Here is a 14,752-nt window from a genome sequence, read left to right on the forward strand (position 1 = left end):
AGTAAATGCAGCGCATGGTTAAGAGTGCATGCTGGAGAGACTTCCCAGGCCCCAACCCAGCTCTACCACTTAATAAATGTATGACCAATGCAAGTTTAACTTCTTTGCCTCTTGTTTGTTTGTTTGTTAGTTTTTTATATGTAGGGTTGAGGTGATTAGTAACCTATCCTATAGAATTGCTGTAAGAATTAAATGAGATACGACATAAGACATAGTTATTTATAGAATAACTATATATGTAAATATCTGGTACTCATTATTTACAATGACTGGGTGCCATGTTCTTCCTAGGGGACTGATGGAAGGCAGGGTAGGAAGGGCTTTTCAAGAGGGAGAAACAATGTGTGCAAAGACTGAGACACTAAAGTGTATACAACAGTGCAGGGACATTAAGTGATTTAATGGGCTGAAGCTGAAGGTGCCTGCAGAATTGCAGGAGTTGAGGCTGGATGGTGAGGTAGGATATAGTTATGCTATGAAAATGAGTTTAGAATTTATCTTGTGTATGCAATAAAAAGCTACATGGGAACTCTGAGCAAGAAAAAGTCATGATTGGATTTTTGCTTCAGAATGATCCCTCTGGAAGCTAAATGGAACATGGGCAATAGAGGAGGCAGAGAAAGACAGAAGGTTATCACAATAGTCTATATAAGAAATTATAAGGACCCAAAGCAGGGCACCAGTGGTAAAGATGAAAAAGAGCAGAAAGAGATGAAAATGTTCGCAGCAGCATCAACAAGACGTGTGTACACTTTGGTGGTGATGAGCAATAGTAAAGGAGTTTTGAGCTTCTGTCTTTGTTAAATAGTAGCACCACAACTGTAAGACAATAAGTTTGTCATCACTGAGTTAGAAAATAGAGGAGGTAGGACTCTTGGTAAGAAATTCTATTGTTGAGTAGTCTGAGGACATCATAGGGGAGGTGTCATAGAGGTCTATGCTCTTTCTAGTGTATAGACATGTCCCATTTGTGAACTGTGTTTTATTGGTCTTCACCAAGATAAAGTTCTAGTACTGGAAATAACATCAACCTCATCACTAAGCTGTTCAATTCAATCGATTATTTTTTGTAGCAAGACTTTCTTGAAGAAAGCAGCAAGTTGATTAGCATTTGAATGGAAGTTCCTTCTTACCTTCTTGTAGATTCATGACAAAGTATTCACTGACTTGGACCAGTCTGAGATCACACCTTCAGCAGCACTGATGTAAATGACTAGATGTATGGGTTTGAGGTCTCATGAGATACCCATGCTGGAGATGGTAATTTGAGAATGAAAATGTAGAAACATTAGTAGATACAGCCATTATTTAGTGGTAAGTTTGCTGAGAAATAGTACAGAGATGAAAAGAGGATTATATTGGTTTACCAGGGCTGTTGTAACAAACTGCTACAAATGAGGTGGCTTAAACAATAGCAATTTATTTTCTTACAGTTCTGGAGCCTAGAAATAAAAGATCAGGGTGTAGGCAGGGTTGGTTCCTTCTGAGGGCTGTGAAGAAGAATATATTCCATACCTCTCCCCTAGCTCCTGGTGCTTTCCTGGAAATCTTTGGTGTCCCTAGCTTGTGGGAGATCATCCCAAGGTATGCCTTCTTTTTCACATGGCATTCTCCCTGTGTGCATCTTAATGTCCAAATTTCCCTATTCAATAACGACACCAGTCATAATGGATTAGGGTCCACCCTGCCAATCTCCTCTTTAACTAATTACATCTGCAAAGAATGTATTTCCATATAAGGTCACACTCTGAAGTACTGAGGGTTAGGACTTAGACATACGGATTTTGGGGGGACACAAACAACCCATAACAAAAGCCAAGGATGGAGACCTGAAAAACACCAATATTTAAGATTCAGATAGATACTCATCATGTCCTGTATTACAGTCTCAGTTATGTTTTAAGTTGGTGCACCTCAACTTCTCAACCAGATTGGTAGGTTTTGGGAGATCAGGGAGGCTGTCTAATGTGTATTTGCAGATTTTCTCTACAGGATTTAGTGAGTTTCTTGTATATATAAGTGGCTCAAAACAATATTGTCTGATGATATGTAAGAAACAAAAATTGAATATGGAAGAGCCCCCAAGAAATGTTTTGAACACAGTATGTTATGACACTCTGCCTTATAGACAACAGTTGCTGTACTTGTCAGAAAAATTGCCAAAGTAGATGTTCAAGATATGTTTTAACTCATTTGCTTAAACAACTCTATGCCTATCGTCACACCAAAAGGCTGTTTTTCTTGCATGGGCAACAGAAGGCATAATTATTTGCAAGAATGTTCAATGTTTATCCTTTGCTTTCCTAAGTGGCACAGTAGATTCTCTGTACCACTCTACATGTTTGCCAAAATCCTATTGTCTGTGTGAAAGCACTGTAGCCCCTGGAGGGCTGATAACTGAGCATATGCCCTGGAACACTTAAGAATGGTTTTTACTAGTAAACTTACCTACTGCACATGAGTGTTTCTGGGAAACACCACATGACAGATTGATATTTTCCTCCCATAGCCTGTTGTATAATACATTATCAATTATCATGATCAGTTTCATTATCATTATGAACACATTATAGGTTTACTCTACATCTCTCAATTTTAGAATAGTAGCTAGAAGCATGGGACACTTGGGGACTTGGTAATCTAATTTATTTGTAAGGTTCTCAATGTTTCCTCTGCTTGTTAAAATGAAATAAATGACTTAGCAAAGGTAATTTTCCCTTTGACTAGTTAAAAGCATCAGAATAATCCACCTAAGTGATTTTACTTTTTTTATAGATATTTCACACCCATTGTATTCTTATTACCCTATTTGATATACAATAGTGCTTCAGTTATTATTTATGTGTGTCCTAACTACACTCATAAAAGACTTCCAATGTAAAAATAGCTTATAGTAAAAGATAAAGTGTCAAAATCCTGTAAGAGAATAAAACTAGAAAAAAGAAGCATATTTATTTATGTCTACATATATAGAACTTATAGGTTCTGTTCTATAACTTTGGCAACATTGAGACTGATAATAATTTTAAACACCTAACTTTTACTATAATATTATTGACTGCCCATTCTTTTTTTTTTCATAAAGAGCTAAATTAAATAAAACATCCTAAAGAAAATATGTCCAATATAGAGACTCCATTCTCATCTTGGCTCTTTCTGACTTAATGTTGGCCACTTAAACATTCACTATATGATTTAAATTCACCTGGGATTCAGCTATTACAAGAAATTTGTAATTGCTGTGGTTTTTAAATAAGCCAGGCGGTGAAAGACAAATACCATATGATCTCACCTATAAGTGGAACCTAATAAACAAAACAAATAAGTGAACAAAATAGAATCAGAGACATGGAAATAAAGAACAAACTGACAGTAACAAAAGGGAGAGGGATAACAGGGAAAAGAAGGAGAAAGGTTGTCAAGGAACATGTATAAAGGATCCATGGACAAAGAAAAATGGGGAAGGATTAGATGTGGGAGCTGAGGGTAGGTTAGGTAGGGACAAGTAATGGAGGGAATATGGGGACAATTGTAATTGAACAATCATTTTTTAAAGAAGTGAAAAAGAATATAAAATAAAAGAAGACTTTGTAATCAATCTAGAAATTTGTCAGTTGTTGGTATAAACAAGTTAAGTTGGGAAATGATTGATGTTATGTTTCTGCAACATAAATAATTTTGAAATCATTTGGTAGTTTACCTTTCATGTTTTCTACTAAAAAGCTTTTCTTAAAGTCATAATGTTGTGTTTTTATAATAGAGTCAGACTGTATTTAAGACTACTTCACTTCCTCTCCTAGAATCTCAAAACTTGGAAATTAAAGCATCGGTGCCGAATTTAAACAGTCGGAATGTTTACAAGCACCTTTGTGTCAGGCACTGTTTGAGGAGATGAGGACTCAAAAAAGAGTAAAGTGTGGTTCCTGTCTTTGGGGTTCTTACAGTCTAGTAGGAGAGATGCACCCACACAAAAATATACTTAAATATAACATGCAGGAGGTAACACGGGCATAGACTAGGGAGTTAATGGGAGCATTCAGCTCAATATAAAGTTTTGGGTAAGATTTCTTAAAGGAGATAACACCTGAGTTAATTAAAGGACAAACAAGAGCAAATAAGGTAAAAAAGGGTGAGAAAGATGTTCTAAAACAAGGAACTGTTGGGAATTGCCCTGCCTGGTTTCAGAAGCTGTAACCCCCTCCATAGCTAAGGTGGAGTGAGTGAACTTTGGACCATAAGCCACTAAGGAGACAAAGCTTACCTTTCTGGCAGAGGCCCCACCTCTGCCTCTTTTATTTCATCCTGCCTTGTCCCCAACGCATGATCGGTTAGCCAATAACAGGTAACATTCCTCAAGGGAAGGATGACCTAAGACAGGCACGGTCACAGAGGGGCCCCAGGGGAAGGACTTAGGGGTCTACAGCAAAAGGGGGTGATGGACCCTCATCCCATGGCTTTGACATAACCTGAGTCCTCATCCTGTATGTGAGAAGTCTCCTAATCTCTTGGCTGCCTTACTTCCCCTGCCTGACTTAAGCCTGAAACAATGAGAGAGGGTGGTGCAGCCCAGTGCTGGAAAGGGCGGGTTACCTGGGTGATCAGGCCTAAGAAAGAATATAGAAAATCCTATGAAATCTGCTTTGTAAAGAATGCTCTCAACTAAATGATAAGGGTCTGATCAGGAAATGAGTTTGTTTCCCAAAGTTTTGTAGCACTTTAGCTAACAGACCCTGATACAGAACAAGCCCTAGTAGTTCTTTGTATATTATCTATTGTTTGATCCTTACTGCCTGACAATGATTGATGAGCTTTACCTGTATTCCTGTTCAAAATGAGCCCAATAAAAGCCCATTGAGGAAAAGGCTCTTGGTCCTTCTCCTTTGAGAGAACGGCCACCTTTCCTTTCCAAGCAGATCATGTCTTGGTAGACTTACTCTCATCTGCGGTGGACAGAGGGCCCTTCGGGCAAAGCTCCCCCATAAGGGACAGCATGAGAAAAGGTATTATAGTATAAAATAGCAAGGGGGCATTTGGTGGACAAAAATGCATGTATACTATTTTAACTGTTACTGATAATATTTATCCCATATTAAGAATGTGTTAAATACACTTTTTTTTTTCTTGTAATCCTCAGTATTATGTCCTTCCCTTTTACAAACGGGGAAACCAAGACTTAAAGCAATTGGATAACATTTTCAAGGTCACATAGCCACCAGGGCACAAAACTGACCAGGAATTCGAACCAGAGTTAGTGAAGTACCTCAACAAAAGAGGATTAGGGTTACATTGTACCTTCTACCTCATCTGTTTTAAAGACAATACTGTAATCATAACCACTACCTTCTAGGTGTGTTTATCATGTCAGTAATTATGATGATCTCAATGATGATGGCAATAAAAAAGGCTTGCTATGGTGAGTACTTCACACGTATTGACTTTAAGTTCTCTCACCAATAAAAATAAAACATCGTACATCCCAACTTAGCAATAACATGTAACACCACATGCCAGCCATCACTTTAAGAGCTTTACGGTATTGTCTTACATAATTTTCACAAGTACCCAATGATGAAGATACCACTATTATGCCCATTTAATTGATGAGTAAACTGAGTCTCAGAGATGTTAAGTAAGTGGCCCAGTATCACACAGCCACTTAGGGGTATAGCCGAAAAGCAAGCCCAGGCAATTGAGTTTCAGAGTCTATGTTCTTAGCTACTGTTCTTTACTGTCCATGATCTGTCAGAAATAATGACCAAATTTCAAACCATTGACTGACCTCATTGTCCTTTCTTTAACTGCTAATGACAGAGAAGTAATTCTATTACATGCTTGAACTGACAAACGAAAAAATAACAACGTAATTCTGATCATAAGCCCTTTAATTCTGCAGAAATGATAAATCTGATCCTAATGTAGAAACTGTTGCCAGAAACAGGGAACATAGAGTTCCAAACTCTAGTCCGTGGGGGTTTTGGATGCCTCATAGGGGCCAAGGTCAGACCATCAATAACTGTGCAGCAGTAGCAAGAAGAGATGGCGTTGGCAAGAACCAGATAGTCCTACTATCTAGATATACATATATACGGTTTCTCTCTTAGAACAATCATACTTTTAATTAAAAGCAATCAATAATTCACTATTTAAGTGATGGGTTGGTAGTCTTCTTTCCATTGCTTTTTGCAAATTTGTAAAATATTAGGCCCAGCTTTGCTACATCTTCTGATTGTAAGAGTAGCCAGAAACTCAGATTTTTAAGATGTGAAATATCTTAATAGTTTTAAATTCCAAGAACTAACTCTATAAATTGAAAAATTCACTGTAGAAAAACCAAATTCTTTGTAGGCCACTTTCAGCCCAAAGGGCATAGCTTACAATCTCTTGTGTAGTCCATAGTCTCGTATCCTCTTATGATCTTACCTCCCTGTCTGAAAATGCAGATAGTTGGATAAAATGAACTATAACTTCATTTTGAACCACCTCAGATTCTTTCAAAACACTGCTTTATTTTGTAGTGTAAAAACATACCAAATACTAGTTTGAATGAAATTATAAGTCTTGGTAATAAACCTCATTGTCCAGAAAAAAATGATCAACTATTAGACTGAGAGGGAACATTGGAGAATGTCAAGCTTCCCTATCCCCCATCTCCATATGTCAAATGACCACTGAGACAGATGACTGACTTGCCTACAATCAAGTTGTAGAGATTGAACTCAAACACAGGTTTTAATATACAACCTTTTCCATCATCAGCCAGCTTTTTTCATTCTGTTGAGGAAGTAATTTGAATTTCTGATTCAGCTGTTCCTGCAGTCACCTCTGCACTGGATTTTTCAATTACATACACAAATAAATCTGTCCCCTTCCCATTATATTCTTCTTGACTTAATCACCTGAGTTAGGGTTTCTGCCACTTGAAACCAAAAGAATCAAACTACTAATACCCCACAAGCAATGACTCCTTTCATATTTCTGCTATTTCATGTCCTTTCCAGGCTGGAACATCTGTCTTTCTTTATGCTTATAAGTCATACAGATTCTTTAAGATCTACCATATTTTACAGAGAGTGCTTGGTGCAAAGACTAATTTATTTAAAACTTAGTTATGCTCTGACTGGTATAATTTAGTGGGTTGGGCCTCATACCACAAACAGAAAGGTCATCGGTTCAATTCCCAATCAGGGCATGTGCCTAGGTTGGGGTCTAGGTCCCCCAGTTGGGGTTTTCAAGAAGCAACTAATTGATGTTTCCCTCACACATCAATGTTTCTCTCATTCCCTCCCTTCCCCTTTCTCTAAAAATAAAATTTAAAACATATTTTTAAAAAATAAATAAACTTAGTTCTAAGTTAGTAGAACTCTCCTAATCATTTCAACTTAAGTTGTGTAGACATCTGGTCCCAAATAAAAAAATACTGATTATATTTTAATGTATAGCCTGTTATTGTGTATTAAATTTGCTTTTGCAGGGGGAAAAATCTTTGAATCATTGTGCTTTCACCAATTTAAACAGTACAGTTCTGGAATGAAACATTTAATTTTTTTTTTGTTCTTTAGTCCAGTTTTAGAGAAGCACAAGTCTATTTCAAGTGTGTAATGAGGCAAGAACCTCTGTTATTACATCTTCCATGTTTCAAATCTTCAGAATGTCTCTGCCAGCACCACTATGTAATGGTTCCTGCCCACTGTATCAAGGAGGTGTGTGGTGTGGTGGTGCCAAAAAAGCATATTTAAAGAATGCATTTTTTCCTTGATGAAGAGATAAACATACAGTCTTTTAAAAAGGAATCTTTTTAATAACCATTTAATTCTTTCAAAAATTAAAATATTTGTTTTCTGAAATGCAAATCATATATTGGACTGACAAAGAGACCCTTAAGAATTCTGAGTAGTAGAGCTAATCCAAATGCCTCAAAACATATGAATGGATGAATCATTAGTATTTATTTAAAATATACACACTCATGTAAATACATAGTTATCTAGCAGTAGATTTTAAATTTCAGGAAAGGTATAGGCTTTTGAGTCATTATTATCTAATAAAGGCAAATAAGTAAATGAATAAAGACAATTTCTTTGGCTAACAGTGACTCAATATTAGCCATATTTTCATGGCAAGATATAAGCTGAATTACATGGAAGTGAGTAGCTTGCATTTACAACTCATTGGTCTAAAGATCTCCTGAATGAAATGTGAGTTCATATGGAATAAACACAATTATAGGATTGCCCCTTTCCCTCATCATATACAAATGTACACACATAGGCACACATCTACACAAACCTGTACATTCACACAATATTCATTTTCGAAATTAGTAATCCAGGCATTATAAATTAATTCCTAGCCACTTTTTAAAATTTGGTTATGCCAATCTAAATATCGTACATGTGTTTACAGTGCCTGCTTTTATATTCCCTCAGTAACATCTATAAGTAGCTAGTTCACATGAGGTAGCCACCCATCACCGTTACTACATAATTTAGAAACATATGGTGTAGCTTTGCCATGCCAACTCTAGGTATTCACTCTACCATTCTGACAAAAAGAAAAATAAAAAGCACAGGACTGTTTTCAAATTGTCATTTATGAGCTGCTAAAACACACATAAGTGACAGTAGGATGGCCAGATTTTTATTTTGGTCATAAATTATCATTATAAGTACATTATATTTAGATTCACAGTAGTACAAGAAAAATATACCTATAAATGATAAACTACGTTTTCACATAGTCTGTTTAAAGTCTCTTACCTAGGAAAATTGTTGGAATGCCCAGGCACTCTTTTTCCCAGTAAAGTGAAACCAAAATAATTATCAGAATTATTCAGCAATGGTACCTTCACCCTCTGCTCCTTTCTGGTTGTTATCCTGAGCTCAAATACTACTTTTGTTTCCAGCTTGAACCATATAGAAAGACTGACAACAGTCTGGTGTTCACATTGATCACCTAACAACCACCTCTCTCTTCATACTGTTTATGAGATTAGTACCTAAGTGTACATTTTGTTTGTGTTGACTACAGCAGTTCCTCCTTATCCATGTTTTCAGTTACTGGTAGTCAACCATGGTCCAAAAATATTAAATGGAAAATCCCAGAAATAAACAATTCATAAGTTTTAAGTTGTGCACCTTTCAGAGTAGCATGATGAAATCTCATGCCATCCCATGTCCATCCCACCTAGGAGGTGAATCAACAAACTCTTTGTCCAGCATATCAACACTGCATGCCACTCTCCTTTAGTCATTTAGTAGCAATCTGGGTTAGCAAATTGACGGTCATGTTATCACAGTCTTTGTACTCAAGTAACATTTATTTTACTTAATAATGACCCTAAATGCATTCATATAACTTCTATCATAGTACATTGATAAACTGTCTTACAGGTTATTGTGCCTACTATGCAAATTAAATTTTATCATAGGTATGTATGTATAGGAAAAACATAGCACATTTAGGGTTTGGTACTATCTACAGTTTCAGGCATCCATTGGGAACATCGGCCCCACAGGACCAGAAGGGACCAGTGTATTTGATAGGTGCCCTAAGGAAGAGGTGTAGGCTCCTCTCAACTCAAACAGGAATAACCCTGGTTAAGAAGTACTACACTTGACATATTGTAAGGATGTTAGGGTTCTATTTTTCACTTTAGAATATTTCTGGCCAGTATTACCTATTAAAAAGATAGGATTTGGAATCAGAATGCCCATGCCTCAATCTTCACTCTTCACAAATTATAAAACCTCTCTGAATCTCAGTTTTCTCTTCTAAAGATGAGGATGGTAATCCCTACATTGTTAAGGTTATTAGGAGAAATTAAAATGATCTAAGCACAGAAAAATGAATTTAGGTAAAAACCAAGGAAATATGAAAAAAGTATATGTTTTAATTAGTAATAATGTATCAATATGAGTTCTTTAACTGTAGCAGATGTACCATATTACAGTAAGATATCAATAATGGGAGAAAACTCAGTGAAGGGTATATGGGAATTTCCTGCACTATTTTCTCAATTTTTTAGTAAATCTAAAATTTTTTAAAATAAAGCCTATTTTAAAAAAGTGATCTAAGTGAAGTGCCTTGCACATAGTAGGTACTTGACAAATGGTTGCCAGTATTATGAATATAGATTATTTGGCTTCATAATGTGTATCATGTGCAGTATTATATGATCTTGTGTTTTATCGCCAGCTTTACTGAGATATAATTGACATATAACATGGTCTAAGTTGAAGGCACAGAGTGTAATGATTTGACAGTATGATCTCTTCTTTTTGCCAGTTCAGCGATTCTTTTTTCATAGGCAATTTTCTTTCTCTCTTTCCATGTCACTCTTTTCTTTTTCTCTACATCATTTTGTATAGCTTTTTCTAGTTCATCCATTTCCAGCCTATTGCAAACTCATGTTTAGTTTAAAACCTGTTTATATTGCTCCAAGACTAATTTTAGTTCATTAATCTTATTTGTTGGCTTGCAATTTTACCACAGTGACATGCGAACTTTTTAGTTACTTTCAAAGATGGCTCTTTTTTTTTTTTTAAAGAAAAAGCTCCAAGCTCTCTATGAGAAAAATAGAAAAACAACCTATTTCAAAAAGACATTAAAACTTTCAGATATAGCAATGGACAAGTTTGTTTCTGCTGCAATGACTAAAAATAGTTTGACCACATGCTAGTGTTACCAGTCTGTCCCGTGGATTTACACATAAGGTCATGTGTAAAACCAAAACCCACTTGCCCATCAAAAGCATAGCTTTGAATGGATTCAGACAAAACCTACAACCAGATCAGAAAAATTTAGCCACCTGATAATCTCTCAGGTAGCTGAAGGTAGTTTAGAAAACTGGCTCTGCATGAGAACAGATTTCTTGCATTCTAGTGCTGGTTGCAAGTGTCTATTTAAATGACAGAGCTCTAGAGTCTTTTGACTGAAAAAGGGAAGTTTGTTTCTTATTTTTTCTTTAAATCATAACAGTTTTCATTGCCAAAGAACTAGTGCATCTTTGGATGATGGTGTTATTAATGGGATAGATTTTAAAGATGGAATTTCCCCTACTATAAAGACACAATAATTTCAAGTTGAAACCTGAAATATCAGGCATGTGTGTGGACCCAGCACCCAATCTTAAAAGAATACCCCCAAAACTTTTACTGTCCTAAATATACCTTTGCTCTATGGTAGTCCAAAACACAGGCTGAAAAAGAAAGGGGCTACTGCTGGGGACAGGGGTCCAGAATGGAGGTGTAGTTCACCTGCTCTTTCTGAACCAGGAAATGAGTTTTATTTTTAGCAAAACTGATAGCCAAGCTAGTAATAGCTAAAATAAATGATCAGTGCTGGCTGGTGTGTGTACATATATAAGCAAGACAAACAGAAAAATCTGTGCTCACTCAAGATAAGGGCGGATAAATGCAGGAAAAACCCCAGACTTTATTACAGCAACATAAAATTCAGTTTTAACTGTCACCAACCAGAAATTCACTATTTTAAGAAATTGGTCTCACAACCTTGATGGGGTTAGACTTGACTTCACTCACCGCCCTTGGGGCCTTCACTGGCTTTTCTAATAGCTTAAGCGCTGCACATTCGCTTAGAAGACAACAGATTCTGACTTTCTTCACTGACTCACTCCACGTGAGTACCTGACCCCTTCCCTTCTGGTCCGGCGCCAACTCCTCACATCCAGCAGTTGCCGCCCCCCTCCTTTCTCAGGCTGGAGAGCAGCTGATAGAAATAGGCTCTTTCTTTTTTTTTTTTTTTTTTTCACATCAAAGGCGGTCCGCAGCCGCCTCAGCTTCAGACACAAAAAGCGTGTGATGCTTGTAATTGCGAGGCTTTTTTGCAGCTCGCTCTATCGAGCCAGCATTGGCAGGGCTTTGAGGGCCTCGCAGAACCAGGAGGTGGCGGCGAAGTCACCTTGGAAAGAGGGGAGGGTCAAAGGGAGGAAGGTAGGGGACCTGACCCAGGCAGGAGGATCAGAGGGGATGGCCCTGTTCTGGGGTCAGTGAGAAAGAGGAGTGGGTACTGAACGGAGCCGAGGCCAGAGGGAAGCGGTGCCCCAGGACCCTTAGGCGACACAGGTCAGCTGACCCCGGGGAGGGAGGAAGATGCCCTATGCAGTGAGATTGGAAGCTTCGCGGTCCCGGCGTGCTTTCTCCCGCCTGGGGGTCCGTGGCTCTCAGCTCGGGTGAGACAAGCGCTGCTCCGAGGCGCTCTTCACGCTCCACACCGTCGCCCCCACCTGCTGGGTGCCTCCACCCGGCGAGCGCACGCCACGGAGGTCGGGCTTGTAGCTGAGTGCGGCCGAGGGCGGCTGGAAAGTGCCAGGAGCTGTGCAAGCGAGTAAGGCCTGTGGGCGCCCCAAGCTGCAAGTCACTCCCAGAGCTCCCTGGCCACTGAGCCGGACCTGCCAAGCTCGTACGCCCTAGCTCTCAGGGAGGCCGGGCGCCCAACACTGCGCCCCAGGCCCCTCTCACCGCTCCGGGCAGTAGAGAGAGGGCCTCGCAGCCCCTTCCGCAGGGCGCGTTCTCCACCTGCTTCTGCTCCAAGCCCGCTGCGCCCCCAGCTCCCATTGTTCGCCCCGCCCGCCCGGCGACCTCCCGGAGCTGCCGCCTGGGCCATCCCGGCGGGCGTATTTACCTTCTGCTGCCGGCGAGCCATGTCGGTGGGCTGCTTGGCGTTGAAGGGGTAGGCGATGCAGCGCATCACGAACACATAAAGCTGCAGCCTCTTCTTCCTCTCCTCCTCCTCTTTCTGCAGCCGCTCCAATTCCTCCTTCTCCTTCTCGCTCACCACTGACGGGCTGGGGCTGGAGGGCCGGCCGCCCCCGGCGCGGCTGCTGGGCTGCAGCCCCCCGGCCCCGCCGCCGCTGCTTGCGCCGCTGCCCCCGCCGCCGCCAGCACCCACTCCGGCCCCAGCGCCGGATCCGCCGCCGCCCCCCAGCCCCGCACCGCCGCCCGAACCCTCGCTGGTGCGGCTGGGGGACAGTCGTGCGCCGGACGCGGCTGAGCCGAGCACCTCCTTGCCGCTCTCCTCCTCCACGATCTCATCCGATTCCTCTTCGCTGGACGAAGGGTCCAGCATGGTGGCGCCCGAGGAGGGGAGTCTCTGGAGCCCCCGGCTTGGGCTACAAAATATGGGCGGCGCTGGAGGCAGCTGGGGGTCGGCTCTCCGGGAGGGCGCTTCTCCGTTAAATCCGGGAGCGAGCGCCCTACAGCTCAGCCTGGGCCGCCGAGACTGTTTTCTGCACCCGGCGATCCGAAGCTGGGCTCAGACCCAGAAGCGAGAGGGGAGGAGGGGAAGAGAGAGGTGCGTCCGTGGACCCGAGGTGGGCAAGGGGGAGAGTCAATTGCAAGCTCGGAGCCCGCAGCCGGGTGCCATCTGCAACCGCTGAAGGAGGTGCCTCCAGAAAAGATGCCGAGTGTTGCAAGCTGTCGATGCAGCCCAGAGCCGGAGAGGCATCTTGCCGATTGGGGAGGGAGCGGTGCTTACGTGTTTATTGGCTTAACTCTCCCGTGTCCGTGGCGTAAAGGGTGGTTTCAGAGAGCTGGAGGAGGGAGAACGCGAGCGTCCCCAAAGTCTCGAAGCTTCAGTACTGACCTTAATGCTTTCCTACCCACCTCATCCCCTTCCCTTTGTGGATAATTTCCTCCTTATCTTTAGCTATCACGGTCCCCGACCTCTTTCCCCCTCCCGTGGATGAAAGTTCTTTTGGGGGGGGTGGAGAAGAGAAATACACAAACCAGTGCTGACTTGTTAGCGAAGACGGTAAATCCAGAGGTCTCACTAGGAGAAAGTAGGCGAGATCCCATACGGTAAAGAATCTATCTCCCTACCCCAAGCTTCTTCACACCTGGGCCGTGGGAGCCGTGTGGCTGGGCAACGTGTTTGTCCCACTTGTGTAAACTCTGATTCCTGCAATTTACATACGCCCACTCTCATTAAAATAAAAGTGAATCAGATTTAGAGTGGATTTGTGTACCGACACTGCAGCTCAACTAATTTAAGTAGAATCCTCGCCCTTGCCTTCACTGCATAAACTATGATGAATATCCCTCAATTCCAAGGACTTGGGAACACTTTCTGCCATGGTGAGCCTACCAGAAAAACAGAAGGGTTTCTGGTTGCTCAGCCCTTTCCATTCTGGCTCCCTGGATGATCTGGGTGGAAGAGTGGGGACGCCCAGATCAAAGACACCCCAAGAACTCGGCAGCATCAACTTCTAAAAGCGATGACTGTCTCACTGTCTTCATCCATCCCTGTCTCTCAGTTATCTATGAATTCAAAAGCTGCAGATGGTGCCTTCCTCCCCCTGCTCCTTTCACTTAGGCCAATAAATCGGCAGACGGCGGAGCTGGCCAGCGTGCTGAATCTAATCAGAGACCCGCAGATGGAAAACAAACCAACAACCTCTACCCTTGTATCCTAGCCTATCTAGAGACTAATCTCCACGCCACCTCATTTCCTATATTTATGTATTTTATGGTTCTCTAATAATTACATGTACATACTCATGGAAGTTGTTGTAAATATGTAACAGGAATTTAAAATTTACACCATATCTGTCTTCATGTATTTTCAAACTTATGAGTTTACTGTAAGCTGTGATACTCAAGTGAAGTTTCCTATCTAATCTCTTTCAGAACTAAAAATAAACTCAAAACCACATCTAGTTTCACATTAACCCTAACCAACCTGTTTGATTTTTTAAAATTAACTAATATATTAGAGTTTACCACCACACTCACTT

General features: G+C 40.8%; 1 protein-coding gene across 1 annotated transcript in view; it reads right to left on the reverse strand.

The window, feature by feature from the left end:
* Positions 1 to 13,949, reverse strand: part of CADPS (calcium dependent secretion activator) — a 478,898-nt gene extending 464,949 nt beyond the window's left edge. Inside the window, 1 exon segment of the mRNA XM_036030984.1 lies at positions 12,643 to 13,949. Within this exon segment, the coding sequence (XP_035886877.1) occupies positions 12,643 to 13,086 (444 nt within the window). The 5' untranslated portion in view covers positions 13,087 to 13,949.
* Positions 13,950 to 14,752: the final 803 nt, after the last annotated feature.

Source organism: Phyllostomus discolor, chromosome 7 (genome assembly GCF_004126475.2).
Source record: "Phyllostomus discolor isolate MPI-MPIP mPhyDis1 chromosome 7, mPhyDis1.pri.v3, whole genome shotgun sequence".
Taxonomy (NCBI): Eukaryota; Metazoa; Chordata; class Mammalia; order Chiroptera; family Phyllostomidae; genus Phyllostomus; species Phyllostomus discolor.